This window comes from Mytilus californianus, unplaced genomic scaffold (genome assembly GCF_021869535.1).
Source record: "Mytilus californianus isolate M0D057914Y unplaced genomic scaffold, xbMytCali1.0.p SCAF_1, whole genome shotgun sequence".
In the NCBI taxonomy this organism is placed as follows: domain Eukaryota; kingdom Metazoa; phylum Mollusca; class Bivalvia; order Mytilida; family Mytilidae; genus Mytilus; species Mytilus californianus.
In genome coordinates, this window is record NW_026262581.1 from 86,400,621 (window position 1) to 86,421,247 (window position 20,627).

Sequence of the window (20,627 nt, forward strand, 5' to 3'; positions counted from 1 at the left end):
GACTTTATATTTGTTATATATTTTACACCATGTATAAATCAAGTTAGCATTTTGTTCCAGTACAATGAATTCTTAACCGGTAGGGGACTATGTACTCTCAGAATGCTTGTTTTTTACCAAATTTGTCAAAATTTGGATTTCAGATGGTTATAGAACCCCATTGCCATAGATTGAAAATATCTGTTAATATAGTTATATTTATTTAAATTGAAATCTATGAAAAAATTTAGATCCAATTGGGTTTTTAACTTGAATAATAATAATAATAATAATAATAAAACATTAATAATAAATTCTTTATTTAAAGAGGGTAAACACAGTTAGTTGCAACAAACTAATCTTCCCTGAGGCACTCACATGCAAATTACAATACAATCAAAAACAGATATTTACAGTCACGTGGTTCAATGTATTATAAACACATGTAGTAAAAAAAAGTTAAAAAAAAATTATATAAATATAAAAAAATGATATACAAATCAAAAGAACACATTGTAGAAAACTGAAACTTATCAGGACTGTGTCGAGTACTTTTTTGAAAGTAAAAGTGTTTTGGACTTTATGCATTTTGTGTGGTAGTCCATTCCATAGAATTGATCCAGAATAAACAAAAGATTTCTTAAACAGCTCAGCTTTTGGCTTAGGAACTATCAGATCACCTTGAGTAATACCTCTTAAAAGAGTAAGGATTAATATCTCATTTTAGTTTAAACTTTTGAACTAGGTATATTGGTGCTTCCATACACACACATGTATATAGAAGTAAATATTTGTGGTATTTAGGAAATTCTATTTTCAACTGTCATCCACCCAAGTTCTTTAAATAAGGGGTTGAAGGGGATGAAGGATCTGTATCTAAAATTAATATTGCTGCCCTTTTTTGAAGTTTTAATATTCTTGTTATCCCTTCATTTTTACATTCTCCCCAAATAATACAGGAGTAGTCAAATAGAGAAAGAATATACCCATTGTAATATGTTTTCCTAGCACTTATATCTAAAAATTTCTTTATTCTAGAAAGATGGTATATTCTGGATGAAATATTAGCACAAACTTGGTCAATTTGATTTCTCCAGCTAAGTGTGGTGTCAATTTTAACACCTAGTAATTTTTCACATGAAGAATTTTGTAATATTACTGAATTTATTTGTAAGTTTGGTTGATAAATCTGAATAGATAGTTTCTGCTTTGTTCCAGTAACCATTATTTTGTTTTATTTGTATTAATGAACATGTTATTCAATTTGCACCACTCTTCAACTCTGTATAAATCTTCTTGAACATCATCATGTATATTTTCAATGTTATCCCTGATTTATGGAGAGTGGTGTCATCAGCATACAGGTCTGTTTCACAATTTTCAGTGCATAAGGGAAGGTCGTTTATAAATAGCACAAACAATAGAGGACCAAGTATAGAACCTTGGGACACCAAATTTTACATGTTGTTCAGAATAAACATTACAGATGTTTACTTGCTGTGTTATCAAATGAACATTTTTTTTCCAGTCAACTGCAACAGAAAGAAGATTTAATTTATTCTATGATGATGAAATTGAACATGAAATTGCAGAGCATGGAAGGAGAGTTAAACCAAAGATCTCATATTCTAAGTTACTTGGTGACAAATGAAGACATTGTGCAATAACATGGCAGCTTAGATTGCATGAACTAGTTATACTGACATCACATCTAGATGCTTTATATTCTGAATAGCATTGGTCTTCCCTGGTAGGATGTTAAATTTTATTCAGCCAAATAGAATGACATTGTTTGTGAACAGCTTCACACAATTAAAATTGACAGAGAAATTATTTTTATGACAGTTGTATCAAGAATTCATAAGTTAGAGTTGTTTTTTTTGGATTATGTTTGTTGCAAAATTGTTGTAGGTGTTGAAAGTTGGATTTTCATTTGTATTCCATTTTTGTGTATATTAAGAAGTATGAAGTTCATGTTGATGGTTTAAATCAGAGGTGAAAATATGTCTGTTTCCCCTTTGGGTAATCACAACTCTTGTCAACCATTTTAAATATAACTCTACAATAAGTGACAAGAAAAAGTAACAATTTTTTTTTTTTTCCTTTTTTCTTTTTTTCTTGATTATTTATTGGACTGGGCAATGTGAACCCTTGGATTATTTATTGGACAGGGCAGAGCAATGTGAACCCTTGGATTATTTATTGGACAGGGCAGGGCAGTGTGAACCATATTAAGAAAGATGATTTTACAAAGCTAACCACTGTGATGATTATTTATTTTACTAAGAAAAAAAGTCTTATTAACTTTTGTCTTGTGGAAAAAATCTTTGATTCATCTTTGTTTGATTAATTACATAAACTGTGAAGGATTCTAAAACAATATTATTTGAACTGGTCTCTTTATGGCAAAGTTAGTCCCTGTTTAATAGAGAGCATAACTGTAAATAAATATTTTGGTGATGATGCATTTGAAAATTCAATTATAACTGTTTCTTTGAAAAGTGTTTATAGAAGAAGCTTTCTTACAGAGTTTACTTTATTCAAACGGCCTACAAGATATTTGTATGTAAAAGATGCAGTTTTTCTTTACAGCAGGTTCACAATTTGCCATAATTAGGTACTAGTAAAAAAACACAGGAAGTTGTATAAAAACTGGATCAAAGTCAAATTATGAAAACTATCAATAGTATACACACATGCAAAATAAACAAAATTTCAAAAATGTTGACAAATTGTTTGTATTATTTCGCATGTAAACAACATTTTATCCTTAGTGTTACATGCCTTTTGCTTTTTATGAAAGCTTTATTATGCTTTTTATTGAAGTTGATATCTGTTGTTTATTTCTATAACCTCTACTTAATATTTATGTTTGTAAATATCACTTAGAACTGTCATTTATATGACAAATGGATTGAGATAGTGTGCAGAAAATTCCTGTAAATTTATTTCATAGCTGTTGTAGATACACTCCTCAGGAACACTGTTATAAATATATATATATAGAACAAGTATATATTTTCATAAAGGCAGCAACCATTTTAACATGTAAAAATTCAAAAATGTATTTATTGGTTGATAGATAAATTTCATTATATAGATAACTAGTTCATTGAAAATTAAAGTATGTAAGCATTCTTTTTGGCTCCACATGTTGTTCCCTTTGCTTATTTTACAGTTTGTTACATTTTTCTTTTAACCCTGTCTGTGCTGCTTTTAAATTACAACACATGTTTACAAATTGCAGTAACCTTAAAATGATTTTATACTTCATGGCTCTTAAGTTTTTAACATGATTCCTATTTTAGAATAGGTATCATATGAGTAAATTTTAAATGTATATTATCTTTTTTAATATGCATTTCATGACTATCAACAATCTAACATTTTCTTAACATTATTGTATACCTTTTGGTATACAGTTCATATTATGATTTGTAACATGAATTTCATATTTTGTATGTTTGTATTCTTGTAATAAATCAGTGAAAATTAGCTGTATCACCTGACATCATAGAGTTTTTGTCTGCAGCATTTTTTTCTACAGATTATTTTCATTATTTAAAACATTTCATGGCCTTGGTTCACTCTTAAGTATAAACAATATTTTCACCTAGATAAAATTGCACTGTTTTTGGGGTTTATGGATATAATGATATTATTTGAAATACTGACATAGATATGGTATAACCATTCCAGTAATATAAATATGAAATAAATGGATGGCAATTAGTTTTTAATTTCCACAGGGACAGACATGTTATTTATACCCTGTGAATAGTTCTAAGGGTTTAAAGTGCAAGATCTTTTTGTAATTTAATTTTGTATGAGACCAATTGTAAGATCAAACAGTCCTTTTTATGTCTCTAACTTGAACATAGTTTGAGACTTAAAAATTAACCTTTGATGACATAGATTTCATTGTACACTTGTGTCACCAGTGCCAGACACTTGTAGTCTTAACAGCCTCACAAAAATAAAATTTGGAATGTTTCAGGAAAAAAATATTCATAAAAAATGTTTTCAGTCCGGTTAAAAGTGGAGGCCTAGATAGGATAAAAGTTGTTGGAAAAGCTTTTAGGCCTAAATTTGAACTGTGATTTATCTAACTACAATATGTATTCACAAAATTTGCTTCATATAAAAAATGAACTGTACCGTTAAGCAGAAACAATAGTATGTTTACTTTCTTTTCTTGAACATGACAAGATGTTTATGTTGTTTTTTCCCTCTTTAATTTAAAATATTTATTAATTTTATTAGGAGTAATGAATTATGACAGTATTGAAAAGAAGCAGTTGTAAATTTGCGATTGTATATTTATTACCTAGAAGAGGTGAATTGTTTATATATACTTTTGTATATATTGGTACCATTGTGTTGTGTGTGTGATTATCATGCATTAAAATCATTAAACATGTGAAACTTAATCCATGCCAGCTTTCTTCTTGTTTTTATACGACCGCCAAAAAATTTTGTGGTCGTATATTGGTATGACATTGGCGTCGTAGTCGTCGTCCGAAGACACATTGGTTTTCGCACTCTAACTTTAGTTTAAGTGAATGGATCTCTATGAAATTTTACCATAAGGTTCAATACCACAAAAGGAAGGTTGGGATTGATTTTGGAGGTTATGGTACCAACAGTTAAGGAATTAGGGGCCAAAAAGGGGACAAAAATAAGCATTTTTGTAACTTCCAGACATAACTTGTGTGTTAGTGTATGGATCTCTCTGACATTGTACCACAAGGTTCCATATCACAAAGGGAATGCTGGGATTGATTTTGGGGGTAATTGCCTCAAAATTTTAGGAATTAGGGGCCAAAAAAGGGGCAAAAAGCAAGCATTTTTCTAGTTTCATGACAATAACTTGTGTGTAAGTGTATGGATCTTTCTGAAATTGTACTACAAGGTTCCATATCACAAAGGGAAAGCTGGAATTGAGTTTGGGGGTAATTGCCCAAAACGTTTAGGAAAAAGGGGCCAAAAATAAGCATTTTTCTAGTTTCCAGACAATAACTTGTGTTCAAGTGTATGGATCTCTCTGAAATTGTACTGCAAGGTACCATACCACTAAGGAAAGCCTGGGATTGATTTTGGGGGTAATTGCCTTAAAATTTTAGGAATTAGGGTCCAAAAAGGGGCAAAAAACAAGCATTTTTCTAGTTTCAGGACAATAACTTGTGTGTAAGTGTATGGATCTTTATGAAATTGTACTACAAGGTTTCATATCACAAAGGGAAAGCTGGGTTTTTGTTTGGGGGTAATTGCCCTAAACGTTTAGGAATTTTGGGCAAAAAAGGGGCCTAAAAACAAGCATTTTTCTAGTTTTCAGACAATAACTTTTGTTCAAGTGTATGGATCTCTCTGAAATTGTACTGCAAGGTACCATACCACAAAGGGAAGGCTGTTATTGAGTTTTAGGGTGATGAATCATAAGGGGGTTCAAAAAATTTGGGGGGGGGGGGATTTTTTTTTTCTTTTTTTCCTTTTTTTTCTTTTAAAATTTTCCATTTACTGTGGATTCATTTATTTTCGTGGGTACCAATTTTCGTGGATTGAGAAAAACTTGCATTTTCGTGGATATTAAATTTCGTGGCTTTGGCAAAGTCTGCATACATTCCTTTAGGAAATTTGAAATTCATTGAGCATTTGAATTCGTGGTTCCCCTGTACCCACGAAATCCACGAAATTGGTATCCAACGAATATTAATGAATTCACAGTAAATTGGTTATTTCTGATTTATATATAAAAGCAAATAATAATGATATGGTTTGAATAGGTAAATTAAAATTTTTAAAGTTCTTAGACCACATTCATTCTGTGTCAGAAACCTATGCTGTGTCAAATATTTAATCACAATCCAAATTTAGAGCTGTATCAAGCTTGAATGTTGTGTCCATACTTGCCCCAACTGTTCAGGGTTCGACCTCTGTGGTCGTATCAAGCTGCGCCCCAGTGGAGCATTTTATTCATTATGTTATTTGCCTCAAATAAAGCTCAATAAAAAGATAATCATTTAGGATGTATAACATTTGACTTCACTTTAAAAATCAAACGTATCAATACTATGTAAGTGTAATGGAACCATTGTTGTTAGCTCACCTGGCCAAAACAGCCAGTTTGAGTTATTGCTATCACTTGGCATGTGCTTTTCTTCTTTTTACATTTCTCCTTGGAAACTACACATCCAAATAAAAGCAAAGTTAACCTCAATCATCCTTGGTGTAACTAGTTTATGTAATTTGTCTGGTGATCAAGCCTGCCAACCATCAGTAACATCAATTTGAAACTTTTTACACATGTTTATTATGATGTGAACTTTCTAATTATGGTTATAACCCAAACTTCATGGTTCATCAACATGGTAATGTGATAGTGTGAAACCAGTACATTCTCAAAAGTTTTTGTTTATGGTAGTTTACAATGAAGTTGTAATCAGATCAACTTGAAACTGAATAATTTAAGACGTAAAACATCATTATATTTACATAAGGATTGATCAAATAGAAGACTGACTGTAGGGAGGTTGTTCTTTGGACAATCCTGACACTCCAAGGTGTGTTAATGTCATATATATTATTGATATACAGCACCAAACAATAACCACTGAATTACAGGCTCCTGACTTGGGACAGGCACATACAACAGTGCTTGACATGTACAAAATTTCCTGAATCTGACGGTTAAACTATACACTGGAATGACAAATCAAATGTTATCTCACTAGAACTATTTTTTGTCGAGCCTGCGACTTCAGTCGCAGAAAGCGAGACATAGGGATAGTGATTCAACGGTTTCACTTGACCTCGACCTCATTTCATGGATCAGTGAACAAAGTTAGTTTTTGTGGTAAAGTCTATATCTCAGTACTATAAGCAATAGGTCTAATATATTTGGTGTATGGAATGATTGTAAAAGAGGGACGAAAGATACCAGAGGGACAGTCAAACTCATAGATCGAAAACAAACTGACAACGCCATGGCCAAAAATAAAAAGACAAACAGACAAATAATAGTACAGATGACACAACATAGAAAACTAAAGACTAAGCAACAAGAACCCCACCAAAAACTGGGGGTGATCTCAGGTGCTCCGGAAGGGTAAGCAGATCCTGCTCCACATGTGGCACCCGTCGTGTTGCTTATGTTATTACAAATCTGGTAAATAGTCTAATTCGGTAAGTCACATTCGTGAAAAGGGAAGGGTATTGTAGTTACGACATAAGGAACATATCCAATATCATCTGTGAAACGGTTATTCCATAACGGTCAACCAACTCGTGATGGCGTCCGTAAAATTTACGAAGGGATGATTTCAACTTCACCATTTGGAACTCTTGGCTTAATAGCTTCCTTGTGAGCAGCAATCCTCTATCAAGGAAATCATGATAGGAAACACAAGCCCGGGAATATCATATCAATTGGGAGATATATACTCCGTATGCAGGCGCTGCTGGAATGTTGCTACATAGAAATGGAAAGTTCACAATTGGAAAGCTGAAATCATCTCTTTTGTCGTAAAGTTTTGTTTTCAACCGACCCTCATTGTCAATTTCTAGATGTAAGTCAAGATATGAGGCAGACTTAACTGTATCTGTAGTATCCTTTATCTCTAGTTCGATGGGATAGATTCGTTCAACATAGTCACCAAATTTTGTATTATTTAGTGAAAGAACATCATCTATACAGTGGAACGTAGAGTTAAAGGATATTGCTAACTTCTTATCTTTCTTCCTAAGAAGTTCCTGTATGAAGTCAGCCTCATAATAATAAAGAAACAAGTCGGCAAGAAGAGGGGCACAATTGGTTCCCATTGGAATTCCGACAGTCTGTTGAAAAACACGTCCTCCAAACGTAACAAATATGTTGTCAATCAAGAAATGAAGCATCTTGATAATGTCAGTTTCAGAGAATTTTTTGTTTGAATCAGAGTGATTCTTTACAAAGTAGGATTTATCCCTCCCCAAGACAAGATACTTGTATCTACGTTCGCCATTCTTTTTAATGAAACAAAGTAATACCAACTCTTTCAATTTGTCTTTTAGTTTGGAATGGGGAATACTTGTGTAAAGTGTAGAAAAGTCAAATGTAAGGTGTACATGTCCAACTGGCAGGTGTCATCTGACCTTGACCTCATTTTCATGGTTCAGTGGTTAAAGATTTTGTGTTTTCGTCTGCTTTTCTAATACTGTATGTAATAGGTGAACTATATTTGGTGTAAAGAAATATTTTACGGTGTACGTGTCAGTCTAGCAGATTTTATTTGACCTTGACCTCATTTTTACAGTTCATTGCTCAATGTTAAGTTTTTGTTTTGGTCTGTTTTTTTTCAACTTTAAGTAGTAGGTCAACTATATTTGGTGTATGGAATGATTGTAAGGTGTATATGTCTGTCTGGCAGTTATCATCTGACCTTGACCTCACTTTCATGGTTCATTGGTCAATGTTTAGTTTTCCTGGTTAAGTTTGTTTCTTAGATGCTATGCAATAGGTCAACTATATTTTAAGCATGGAATGATTGAAAGGTGTACATGTCGGTCTGGCAGGGTTCATTTGACCTTGACCTCATTTTCATGGTTCATTGGTCAATATAAAGTTTTCATGGTTTGGTCTGTTTCTTGTATTTATAAGCAATAGGTCAACTATATTTGGTGTATGGAGTTATTGTATGACCTCATTTTCTTTGATCATGTTAAGTTTATGTGATACTTGTAGTAAAACTTTATATTTAGGACTATCATAAAATCAGTGGTCAGTAAAGCAGGTGAGACATTTTAGTAATTTTGTAATAGTAGCCATGATTGTTGATCGTTTTTTATCTTAATTTGTCCCAGAAAATATATTAGACATTAACAGATGAGCAATGAAAATGCCTTGAAAAGAATGTAATATCAACAAGATTTTAATTTTTTTTTGAGCCAGTCTATGCTAAAAGTTAAGACTCAGCATTTCAGTATTGTGGAATTTATATCAGTAAGTTCTCTCTTTCTGAATGTGGTTGAAATATTGTCAAATTGATGTTAAACAACCATCCATCATTTCTATGAAAGAAAACCACATACAGACTTCAAAACAATTAACATAGGCTACAAATGACCTGGATATAATACCTTGTTGTGAATACTCTTTTTATACGACCGCAAAAAATTTTGCGGTCGTATATTGGTATCATGTCGTCGTCGTCTCGTCCGAAACCATTTGGTTTCCGGACAATAACTTTAGTATATGTATATGGAAATCTATGAAATTTAAACACAAGGTTTATAACCACAAAAGGAAGGTTGAGATTGATTTTGGGGGTTATGGTCTAACAGTTTAGGAATAAGGGGCCAAAAAGGAGCCCAAATAAGCATTTTTCTAGTTTCCAGACAATAACTTGTGGAAAGGTGTATGGATCTCTCTGAAATTATACCACAAGTTTCCATACCACAAAGGGATGGTTATGATTGGCTTTGGGTGTTATGGCTCAAATCATTTAGGAATAAGGGGCAAAAAAGAGGGAATAACAAGGGTTTCCTGGTTAATGGACAATTACTTAAAAGTACAATGATATGTTTGGATTACCTCTCTTACACTGCTTTTAAATTATGTATAAAGAAATGTTGTATCGTCTCAAAGTGATAAGCTGTCAATTTATTTTTAGAAGTTACTATTAAAAATGCTGATTAAGGAATATTAATTTTAGCCATGATTATGTATGTCATTTTCTATTTTAAGACTTTTATATGTATTTAAATGGGTAATTATGGTTGCAAACTCCATTGGAAATTTGAATTGAGATGACCATATCTTGAGGGAAAGATTTTTTTTTTAATGAAAAAGAGGGGGGGGGGTCAATAAGCAACAGCATAGTGTATTGCACAAAAGCAAAAAAAAAAGGGGGTAACATTTTTTTTTTTGGGGGGGGGGGGGGGGGTCAATTCGCAACAGCATAGTGTATTGCACAAAAGCAAATAATTGATATAAATATATGAATTCAAATCATATAACCAATTCTAAGTTCTTTGACTACAGTTATTCTGTGTCAGAAACCTATTAATCGTCAAATATTTAATTACAATCCAAATTCAGACCTGTATCAAGCGCAAATATTGTGTCCATTTTTGCCCCAACTGTTTAGGGTTGAACCTCTGCAGTCGTATCAGCTGCCCTCGGCAAGCAATTTATTACAATTTAAAATACGATTCCACCAAATAAGGAAAGTTGGTAACAAACTGCAGGAAAGTTTTGGTTGTCCAATTCAACTTAATACGTAGAATTGTTGACACTTTTTTTATACCCAACCTACAATAGAAGGGTGTGGCATTATGTTTTCCCATCTGTGCATCAGTACATCCAATATAAGGTTAATGTTTTGGCCTCCAATTCAACTTAACAAGTAGAATTGTTGACACTTTTTTTTATACCCAACCTACGATAGAAGGGTGTGTCATTATGTTTTCCCATCAATACATCCAGTATTAGGTTTTAACATAAAGTTTTATTATCCTCAAATTGAAACTTTATAAGCATGTTCATTATGATGTGAACTTTTTAAACTATATGTCAAAGAGAGGCGAAAGATACCAGAGGGACATTCAAACTCATAAGTCGAAAATAAACTGACAACGCCATGGCTAAAAAAGAAAAAGACCAACAGACAAACAAAAGTACACAAAACACAACATAGAAAACTAAAGATTGAGCAACACAAACCCCACCAAAAACTGGTGGTGATCTAAGGTGCTCTGGAAGGGTAAGCAGATCCTGCTCCACATGTGGCACCTGTTGTGTTGCTCATGTTCAAATTAGGGTTTGAAACCAGATGTCATGTTCCCACAGAATATGAAAATGTGATAGTGCAAGCAGTCCATGGTGTCCTATGGACACATATTCTTGTTTTCCTTTATTTTATTTCTGAGAAAGCAAAACAATGTGTTTCCAGCATTTCCTGTACTTTGATTAATTGATTTTGTATTTTGGTCTGTTGATCAGCTGTAATAAAATGCACAAAATAATGTATGCACTGAAAGTCTTCAATTACGAGATAGAAGTAACATCTATAAGGAGAGATGTGAAAAGTGTTAAAGGGTAACTTCTGAAGCATAATTAAGCAATGTATGGATTATGTGTGGTATTATAATACTTCAAGGTTGGGGAAGGCTTATGGCCATTTTTTAAAATTTTTTTCACTTCTCTCCACTCGTATTTTTTGGTCAGTCCCTCTGGAACTTCCTTTTTGAAAGTCATGGATATGCCCATGTACTTACTTAACTGATAAGATGCATGATGAACACTGATCATTTAAATGCCTTCTAAAAAATAAAGAATCTCTTTAGATTCTAACTATAACTTGTGGCATCAAATAACTATACTATGTGTAAATAAGATAATTTATTTCAACAAAGTCTCTGTTGAAACAGTACAAGACTTACAATGGACATATGAAGAATCAAAATTAAAAATCTGTTACATGTATAATTACTGCATTCTAAGATGAAATATGAAGCACTTTTAATTAATTACCCCTGTAAATAACAATTGTCATATTAATATGAAAATGATAAAGAAAACTTTCTGAATAATAAGTAGCAATAAGGCAAAAAAATCACTATAGTTAGAAATGAAATGTGAATTTTAAGTGTTTGTGTTGCTGTAGTTCTATAGGTAATAAACCTTCTACTGAATTTATTTTTAGCTTTAATATAAAGAAAACCCCCAATCCACTGCTCAAGGAAATTTTTCTATAAAAGTCTGTTAATTGTTTGAAAATGGAATATCAGTTTTTATTTTAATAAATGATAAAAACATTTGTCAAAAATAAGAAGAAGAGAACTCTTCAACTCGTGAAAGAAATTTCACTCTTGTCATCATTCTGTTAGGCTTCGCTTAGGAAAAGACAAAAATTCTTTCACTAATGAAAAATTTCATGATCTTCATGGACTTGAATCAAAAGATATCTTTCAAACTTGTGTTTATTTATATAAAGTTATTATCATGAGTAAAAATAAATGTATTAATGAAACAAGTGTCAGTTCTTCAATTATCATGTTCATGCATGGATGATTATTAACCTGACACTAGATGAAAGTGGCCCCATGAAACTTGAATTATCTGGCACTTTTTGTTTTTGTTTTTTTGGCATAACTGGCATTGCATGAATGGTAAAATGTTGATAGAGAAAAACGTTATATTTTCTTAAATGGGAAATTTTCTGTAATATTTGTTTTACATTTACTGATAACTAATGTTTAAATTGTCCAGTCTTCTGTATTTCTTTTCATTTTAAAATGCAGCAACTACTATTAAGTTTACATAAAAGCATCATTTTATGACAAAATTGCACAAAATTAATACAAACATTTATCAAATTGTACACAGAAAAAATAATCAATACTGAAAACTACTACAGACAAATCACATTTCACTTTAAAGTCACATGAGCATCATGTGACTTAAAGCAGATGTACTTTCTTATTAAGTACTGTGTAAACTGTATTAACTAATGAACTACTGCAAAAGTGATTTTTTTTCTACTCTTCTCTGTTTGTATGAAAATGAAAACTCTATTTTTCATAGAAAATATAACATTGAAAAAAATATTGAACATTAGACACAAAGATGACTTTTTAAATAGAATTATGACCTAAAAGAGAGGCGAAAGATACCAATTGTTGAGCACTAAATTAAAAGGTAAAGCTATCATAAAGACTCCTTTTTTCTGAAATTTATGAAGATATATAAACTTATCAAAATATTTAGCCCCTCATTAGACATTCATCTATCTGAAAACAGTAAATATATATTTAAATAATTTTCTGATTAGGCAATCCAGTTTGTATGTTTAAAAAAAGTTTACAATTTGTTTAATTACTTCATTTTTATATCTTCCAAGTAACATATGGATTGTCCAATATGATCAACAGCCTAATTCAAACTAAGGTCTTTCTAGGAATTACCAAAATATAGTATATGAATAAAGACATCATTTTCATTATCTCAATTACTTGTACTGTATTTAAAAAAAATATATTCACGAATGAATTGTTTTTGAGCAAAACATGGTAACTGAGATTTTTGTGATGTCACTTAGATAGCATCTACATTTCAATGGTATTCTAAGAAGTAATGTATTTTTAGTGTTTAAGTTATGGTTACTATAATATCTCATCTTTTAAAGCAAAATATCAGTACAATGATTGAGATGATAAGTGTCAAAACACTCTGTCATAGTCGGTAGGAAATATCACGAACAATATATAGCTAGAATATTTTTTTGTATTTCATACATATAATAAGATTATATCTAGCATAATTTGAAAGATTAACATAAGCAGTTTGTTGAGTACTGTTCAACTACTCAGTGTCTACTGTGTGATCATTATTATTTGTGGGGTATGAATTTACATGTTCAAAGGTTAAAATAGTTTCTTTAAGCTTGTACACAGACTTTGGGAAAAAAATTTCCACAAAAATTGGTATCAACAAAAATAAATGAATCCACTGTGAAAGATTCATTGTTTTGTTTCCTGGTTGTCATAAATACTTATTTATTTACCTGAAATTAAGTTACAGCTGGCCGATTGATTCATATTACTGAACAAGGCAATCACAAGATCCTATTATGTTGTATTTTTCATTTGAGAGAACTTTTAAAGCAATGACCTTGGATACTGTGTCTTCATATTTTGAACATAATATAAAAGTGTGCAAATAATGTTTAGCTGTATAACATATAAATATAAACTCTGGTACCGAACATTTATGTTGAAGAGTATGGTAACACATTACTGGTTAACCATGGGCAATGAAGAGGACATCTTTGCAAACTAAACTAAATCAAATTTCACTAAACTATAACCTTTTCTTGTATATATATAAGGCAATTTTAAAATTAAACACAAAACATAGTATGTGTAGATTGTGGGCAAACAGAAAGTTTATTTGCACCAGTTTCATATCTTGACAGATTGCTTGCAAGAGGTTTGATTTCATCTTGTATTTATAATTGTTTTTAAAGCATTTTCTAAATAGTTTTTTAATTGCCGTCAAGGTATATAACTGTGTTAATGTGTACATATTTCTTAACATATATATATATCTATTGTTTGTTTGACCATTTGAAGGTTTTATTTGGAATAGTGAGCCAACACCACCCGCCCATGCAGGCCGTATGCACAGTTGTCTTTCGCCTGATATAAGATAAAGAAACAAAGAAAACAACTCCCATGTGTATTACTTAGAGATTGCCCAAACAAGTTCTCCTGTATAAACTCAGCGGTAAACATCAGTGAAGTTATCTTTATTTCATCTATCCATTTAAAGCTTGATAAGATCATAAAAATATAAACATTACTATCATGTTTTCACATAAGTAATAAGCATTTAAACAGCATGCTGTCAAAATTAGGCCACACAAGAAATATTACTTAATATTTGAATTCAATCTCATTGAAGAGGTCATTATAACCACTTCACTTTTATATTTTTTATATTTTGTTGGAATTGACTCATGGAACATTTCATTCATATACAATATTACTATCAGATTTTCAAGTTGCCATCATGGTTTTAACTCTGCAGAATTTTATGAAATTACTATTGTTTGAGATTGCATTAGGAGCTTTTAAATTATATTATGGTTGCAATTATTAAAATCAATCAAGTAAAAATATAGGTATTATTCCTGTTCAAATGAAAGATTTATAAAACTTGGACTAAGAAAGTGTGTTCCTGGAATTTTATTATCAAAAGTTTTAAGTTTTGAGACGACAACACTTAAACAGTTAAATGCAAGCAAGTCAAATATCAAAACTGGATTGCACAAACGTCAATTAAAGTTAAACAATGTTTTCATTTAAAGTGTCATTTGAATCATGAACAAAAGCAACAAATTTATTTGACTCTTCAAAGTTCAATTTCGTTTAACTTTAATCGACATTTGTTATAATTAATTATTATCTGAATATCATCATTATTATCATCATTTTCTTATGTGGCACATCATTTAAAAATTTAACATATAATGGGTGCATTAAGTAAAAAATAGATAAATTAATTTGTTTAAGGATGACACTGAGGACAAATATTTACAATGTATAGGATCATCCAATGATATTTATACAATGTTAACAAGATCATGTATCAAAAAATGCAACAAAATTTTACATCTCATATATGTAAAATGTATAATATAATACACCTAACATGGGTACAATTATATTGCATCTCAATCTTATATGTTTAAAATTGATCAAGTCATGCTAAATATGGGGATCTCTCTTATTATAGTTTGTAATCAACATGCCAGTTGTTTTCACACAGAACCAGATCTTAAATAGCTTTATATCTTTTCACATTATAATACTTAAGTAAAATGTGTCTTTTTACATGAAAAATTATCTTATTTTTATCTTTTTGTACTACAAAGCTAGAAACTTTCTTCACACTAATTTCTCTCAAATATCAAATCCTTAAACATTTAGTTTGCATCTGTGAGTGTGTGCTCTATTTCTCTCTTGTTTAAGTCTATTTCACAACAAAATTCTGTTTTGATTTCACTTCAATTCTCAAAAAAAAAGTAGTACAGGTATAAATTAATTTCCATGAAGAAAAGACACTACTTTAATTGTATCAGAATTGAAAACATTCATTGATAAAACAACAAAATTCTAAATACAATAATAACAATTTAATTTAAAATATAAATAATGCAATCTTATATTCCCCATTCAAGTTATAGCAAAGCTATTTATCCCTGATGTACCATATAACTGAAACAATTTGACAATAAAAAACAAGAGTCCTGGCGTGATACAGTCCCTGATGTTCCACATACATTGTCAACCAGTAGAACCATCTTGTATAACCAATCCTGGTTTGTTACTTTATGGCCAGCTCCAGCACTTTTTGCTATATGATTTGGTTATCACTAAAATGTCTATATATGTCAAGGTCTATGAAATCTACAAAAAAATCATAATAAAAATGTTATTTAAGTATTCAATGTTTTCTTGCTTTATAAAAGTAATGATTAATAAAGAAGGCTTAATATTCTTTTATATCTAAAGCATGATAGATGCATTTTATATTTCCAACAATGCCTATATACTCTATATGAAACCTGACAGATTTAAATTTAGATAAATTCCAAGAAAATGCCACTTGTATGTTTAACTTGGTGTCACATGTTACACTCTTCTATATCTCAGACATGGTTAGCCATTAATTCTCAAAGACATTCTTCAAAATTTGTCTTTGAACTTCATTGTATAATGGAATGAATTTGATTTTAATATAAAAAATGCAAGTAGCCAGAAAGAAGTTTGTAAACTTACCTAGTTAGATGTTTACTTTCTTCATGAACATCCATTTCTTTGCTTTTAAATTCATTTAATTCTTTTCTAATGGCAGCCTGTAGAGCAAGGAAAAAGAATACTTAAGTTAACTCTTAACTAATGGCAGCCTGTAGAGCAAGGAAAAAGAATACTTAAGTTAACCCTTAACTAATGGCAGCCTGTAGAGCAAGGAAAAAGAATACTTAAGTTAACTCTTAACTAATGGCAGCCTGTAGAGCAAGGAAAAAGAATACTTAAGTTAACTCTTAACTAATGGCAGCCTGTAGAGCAAGGAAAAAGAATACTTAAGTTAACTCTTAACTAATGGCAGCCTGTAGAGCAAGGAAAAAGAATACTTAAGTTAACTCTTAACTAATGGCAGCCTGTAGAGCAAGGAAAAAGAATACTTAAGTTAACCCTTAACTAATGGCAGCCTGTAGAGCAAGGAAAAAGAATACTTAAGTTAACTCTTAACTAATGGCAGCCTGTAGAGCAAGGAAAAAGAATACTTAAGTTAACTCTTAACTAATGGCAGCCTGTAGAGCAAGGAAAAAGAATACTTAAGTTAACTCTTAACTAATGGCAGCCTGTAGAGCAAGGAAAAAGAATACTTAAGTTAACTCTTAACTAATGGCAGCCTGTAGAGCAAGGAAAAAGAGTACTTAAGTTAACCCTTAACTAATGGCAGCCTGTAGAGCAAGGAAACAAAGAATACTTAAGTTAACTCTTAACTAATGGCAGCCTGTAGAGCAAGGAAAAAGAATACTTAAGTTAACTCTTAACTAATGGCAGCCTGTAGAGCAAGGAAAAAGAATACTTAAGTTAACCCTTAACTAATGGCAGCCTGTAGAGCAAGGAAAAAGAATACTTAAGTTAACTCTTAACTAATGGCAGCCTGTAGAGCAAGGAAAAAGAATACTTAAGTTAACTCTTAACTAATGGCAGCCTGTAGAGCAAGGAAAAAGAATACTTAAGTTAACTCTTAACTAATGGCAGCCTGTAGAGCAAGGAAAAAGAATACTTAAGTTAACTCTTAACTAATGGCAGCCTGTAGAGCAAGGAAACAGAATACTTAAGTTAACTCTTAACTAATGGCAGCCTGTAGAGCAAGGAAAAAGAGTACTTAAGTTAACCCTTAACTAATGGCAGCCTGTAGAGCAAGGAAACAAAGAATACTTAAGTTAACTCTTAACTAATGGCAGCCTGTAGAGCAAGGAAACAGAATACTTAAGTTAACTCTTAACTAATGGCAGCCTGTAGAGCAAGGAAAAAGAATACTTAAGTTAACTCTTAACTAATGGCAGCCTGTAGAGCAAGGAAAAAGAGTACTTAAGTTAACCCTTAACTAATGGCAGCCTGTAGAGCAAGGAAACAGAGTACTTAAGTTAACTCTTAACTAATGGCAGCCTGTAGAGCAAGGAAAAAGAGTACTTAAGTTAACTCTTAACTAATGGCAGCCTGTAGAGCAAGGAAAAAGAGTACTTAAGTTAACTCTTAACTAATGGCAGCCTGTAGAGCAAGGAAAAAGAGTACTTAAGTTAACTCTTAACTAATGGCAGCCTGTAGAGCAAGGAAAAAGAATACTTAAGTTAACTCTTAACTAATGGCAGCCTGTAGAGCAAGGACAAAGAATACTTAAGTTAACCCTTAACTAATGGCAGCCTGTAGAGCAAGGAAAAAGAATACTTAAGTTAACCCTTAACTAATGGCAGCCTGTAGAGCAAGGAAAAAGAATACTTAAGTTAACCCTTAACTAATGGCAGCCTGTAGAGCAAGGAAAAAGAATACTTAAGTTAACCCTTAACTAATGGCAGCCTGTAGAGCAAGGAAAAAGAATACTTAAGTTAACTCTTAACTAATGGCAGCCTGTAGAGCAAGGAAAAAGAATACTTAAGTTAACTCTTAACCAATGGCAGCCTGTAGAGCAAGGAAAAAGAATACTTAAGTTAACCCTTAACTAATGGCAGCCTGTAGAGCAAGGAAAAAGAATACTTAAGTTAACCCTTAACTAATGGCAGCCTGTAGAGCAAGGAAAAAGAATACTTAAGTTAACCCTTAACTAATGGCAGCCTGTAGAGCAAGGAAAAAGAATACTTAAGTTAACTCTTAACTAATGGCAGCCTGTAGAGCAAGGAAAAAGAATACTTAAGTTAACTCTTAACTAATGGCAGCCTGTAGAGCAAGGAAAAAGAATACTTAAGTTAACTCTTAACTAATGGCAGCCTGTAGAGCAAGGAAAAAGAATACTTAAGTTAACCCTTAACTAATGGCAGCCTGTAGAGCAAGGAAACAGAATACTTAAGTTAACTCTTAACTAATGGCAGCCTGTAGAGCAAGGAAAAAGAATACTTAAGTTAACCCTTAACTAATGGCAGCCTGTAGAGCAAGGAAACAGAATACTTAAGTTAACTCTTAACTAATGGCAGCCTGTAGAGCAAGGAAAAAGAGTACTTAAGTTAACTCTTAAATAATGGCAGCCTGTAGAGCAAGGAAAAAGAATACTTAAGTTAACCCTTAACTAATGGCAGCCTGTAGAGCAAGGAAAAAGAATACTTAAGTTAACTCTTAACCAATGTACACTTCTTTATCCTATTACTAGATTTTCTCTGATTGTATGTAAAATTAAATGTAATATTTCTTGTGAGAAAGCCTAACAAGAAAGTAAGATACTGGTAGCTGTTCGCTATTTTATATCTAGACAAAGTGATGCCCCGCAATCCACTCTGAAGTAACTGTATTATAACAAAGTTAATGTAGGACTTTCTTTGAGATATTATTGTGTCTGGGAGACACAAATGATGCCCCCGCAGATGCAAAGTGTTATTTTAAAATACACAAAGTTTAGCATGGGAGCACATAGGTCTATGGTTGACTGTAGGAGGAGTTATCCGGAAACGCTATGCACCTCTTATGCAAGTATATACTCCAAAAATGACAAAGTTCAAATATCTCCCAAAAGAGCAAATATTAATAAAATCAAAACCCTGACCACATGCACACATTCAATATATGTACCAGTAGCCAGCAAAGTGAAAACTTCCTAGCATTCAAACTGTAGGAGGAGTTATCTGGAATAGCTATACACCCATAATGGGACGGACAGGGGTAAAACAATATGCCCCCCCACTTAAACTTGTGGGGCATAAACACATGCTTATAATAGAAATACAAGCACTGTTCCTTTGCTTTTTGTGTTTTTTGCTGTGCATGTACTGGTTTTGTGTTATGGATGGGTACTCCATATCCTTTCTTTCTAATATTCATCATATTTTTTTTTCTCCATTTCATGCTGCATTTTTAAATCAGGTTTAAGTTTTATGATCTTAAAACTATAAATAGACTGACCTTATCTTTAGGTGTTAACCGAGTCCAAGGTTTATCTGCTCGTCTGTCATACTCGTGAGCTTCTGTCCATTCAACATAATCACTAAACTGTATAATTTTTCTTTCTTTCAGTTCTTCAATACTTGGTCTAAAACTTAACTAAAATATACAAAGAAAACAAACTAAATTCACTTGCAGGTGGTTGGTGCAGCTTACAGGGATGTCAACTATATTTTGTATTCATATTTTTTTTATATTATTCATACATGATGAATTTCTATTTCCATGCATGCTTAGACGTACATACCAAATTTATATGAATTGATTCCAAAACAAAATTTTTGTAGTCTGTCAAATACCTTGTTGATGAAGTGATGCATACATTTTTTCCAGTTCTGGGAAATTGGTTTGTTTGGAAAAGATTAAATCTTTTATAGGCCATGAAACAAGGCTTTGTAATAAGTATCATATCCTAGGATTTGCTTGACAAGGATATCTTCTATCTTAAATTAAAATTTATTGTCTGAAAATAAATGATGTTCACTAAAGGAAAGGGGCAAATATTAATAAATGCAAATTTCGGAACAACTGTTGTTTATATGAAAGAACAGGGGATAACTCTTGTCATACATACTGTTATGATTTTCTTATAAATACATTTATGTACGGTAGGCGTATGAATTTTTTAGTATGGAAAGCGGGCTCATTGTAATAATAATAGAGTCCTGTTAGTATTTAAAGTCATGCGTGCACAAGAAAGTTATCGACATGGACAAGACCATTTCAAGAGTAATACGTATTTGTGTATAGGAAGATTAATCTTCAGTATAACAGTTCGTGCATTATATATATGTAGTATTCATATTTAAATTGTGCGCTTCTTTTTTGTAGATTATATGTTATTTGAATGAAACTGATGACATTGCGGTGCATACAATTTATCTTCTTGTGATTTATATGTGCATAATAAATTTGAAGATGGTCACCGCACCTGACATTCTCTA

General features: G+C 31.8%; 2 protein-coding genes and 1 long non-coding RNA gene across 6 annotated transcripts in view; 2 read left to right on the plus strand and 1 right to left on the minus strand.

The window, feature by feature from the left end:
* LOC127725396 (uncharacterized) overlaps window positions 1-4,409 on the plus strand; it is a 35,039-nt gene extending 30,630 nt beyond the window's left edge. The window contains exon 19 of the mRNA XM_052232332.1: window positions 1,508-4,409. Coding sequence (XP_052088292.1) covers window positions 1,508-1,630 — 123 coding nt within the window. The 3' untranslated portion in view covers window positions 1,631-4,409. The remainder of the gene's footprint in view (window positions 1-1,507) is intronic.
* The window catches only part of LOC127725655 (uncharacterized), a 51,376-nt gene extending 45,364 nt beyond the window's left edge, over window positions 1-6,012 (plus strand). The window contains exon 2 of the long non-coding RNA XR_007993091.1: window positions 5,203-6,012. This is a non-coding gene — a long non-coding RNA (uncharacterized LOC127725655). The remainder of the gene's footprint in view (window positions 1-5,202) is intronic.
* Window positions 6,013-11,341: 5,329 nt separating this feature from the next.
* Window positions 11,342-20,627, minus strand: part of LOC127725424 (phosphatase and actin regulator 1-like) — a 71,051-nt gene continuing 61,765 nt past the window's right edge. For all 4 annotated transcript variants that reach the window (XM_052232372.1, XM_052232361.1, XM_052232382.1 and 1 more), the window contains 3 exons: window positions 19,645-19,782; window positions 16,300-16,376; window positions 11,342-15,927 (listed from right to left, as the gene is read on the minus strand). In XM_052232372.1, coding sequence (XP_052088332.1) covers window positions 15,912-15,927; window positions 16,300-16,376; window positions 19,645-19,782 — 231 coding nt within the window. In that variant the 3' untranslated portion in view covers window positions 11,342-15,911. The remainder of the gene's footprint in view (window positions 15,928-16,299; window positions 16,377-19,644; window positions 19,783-20,627) is intronic.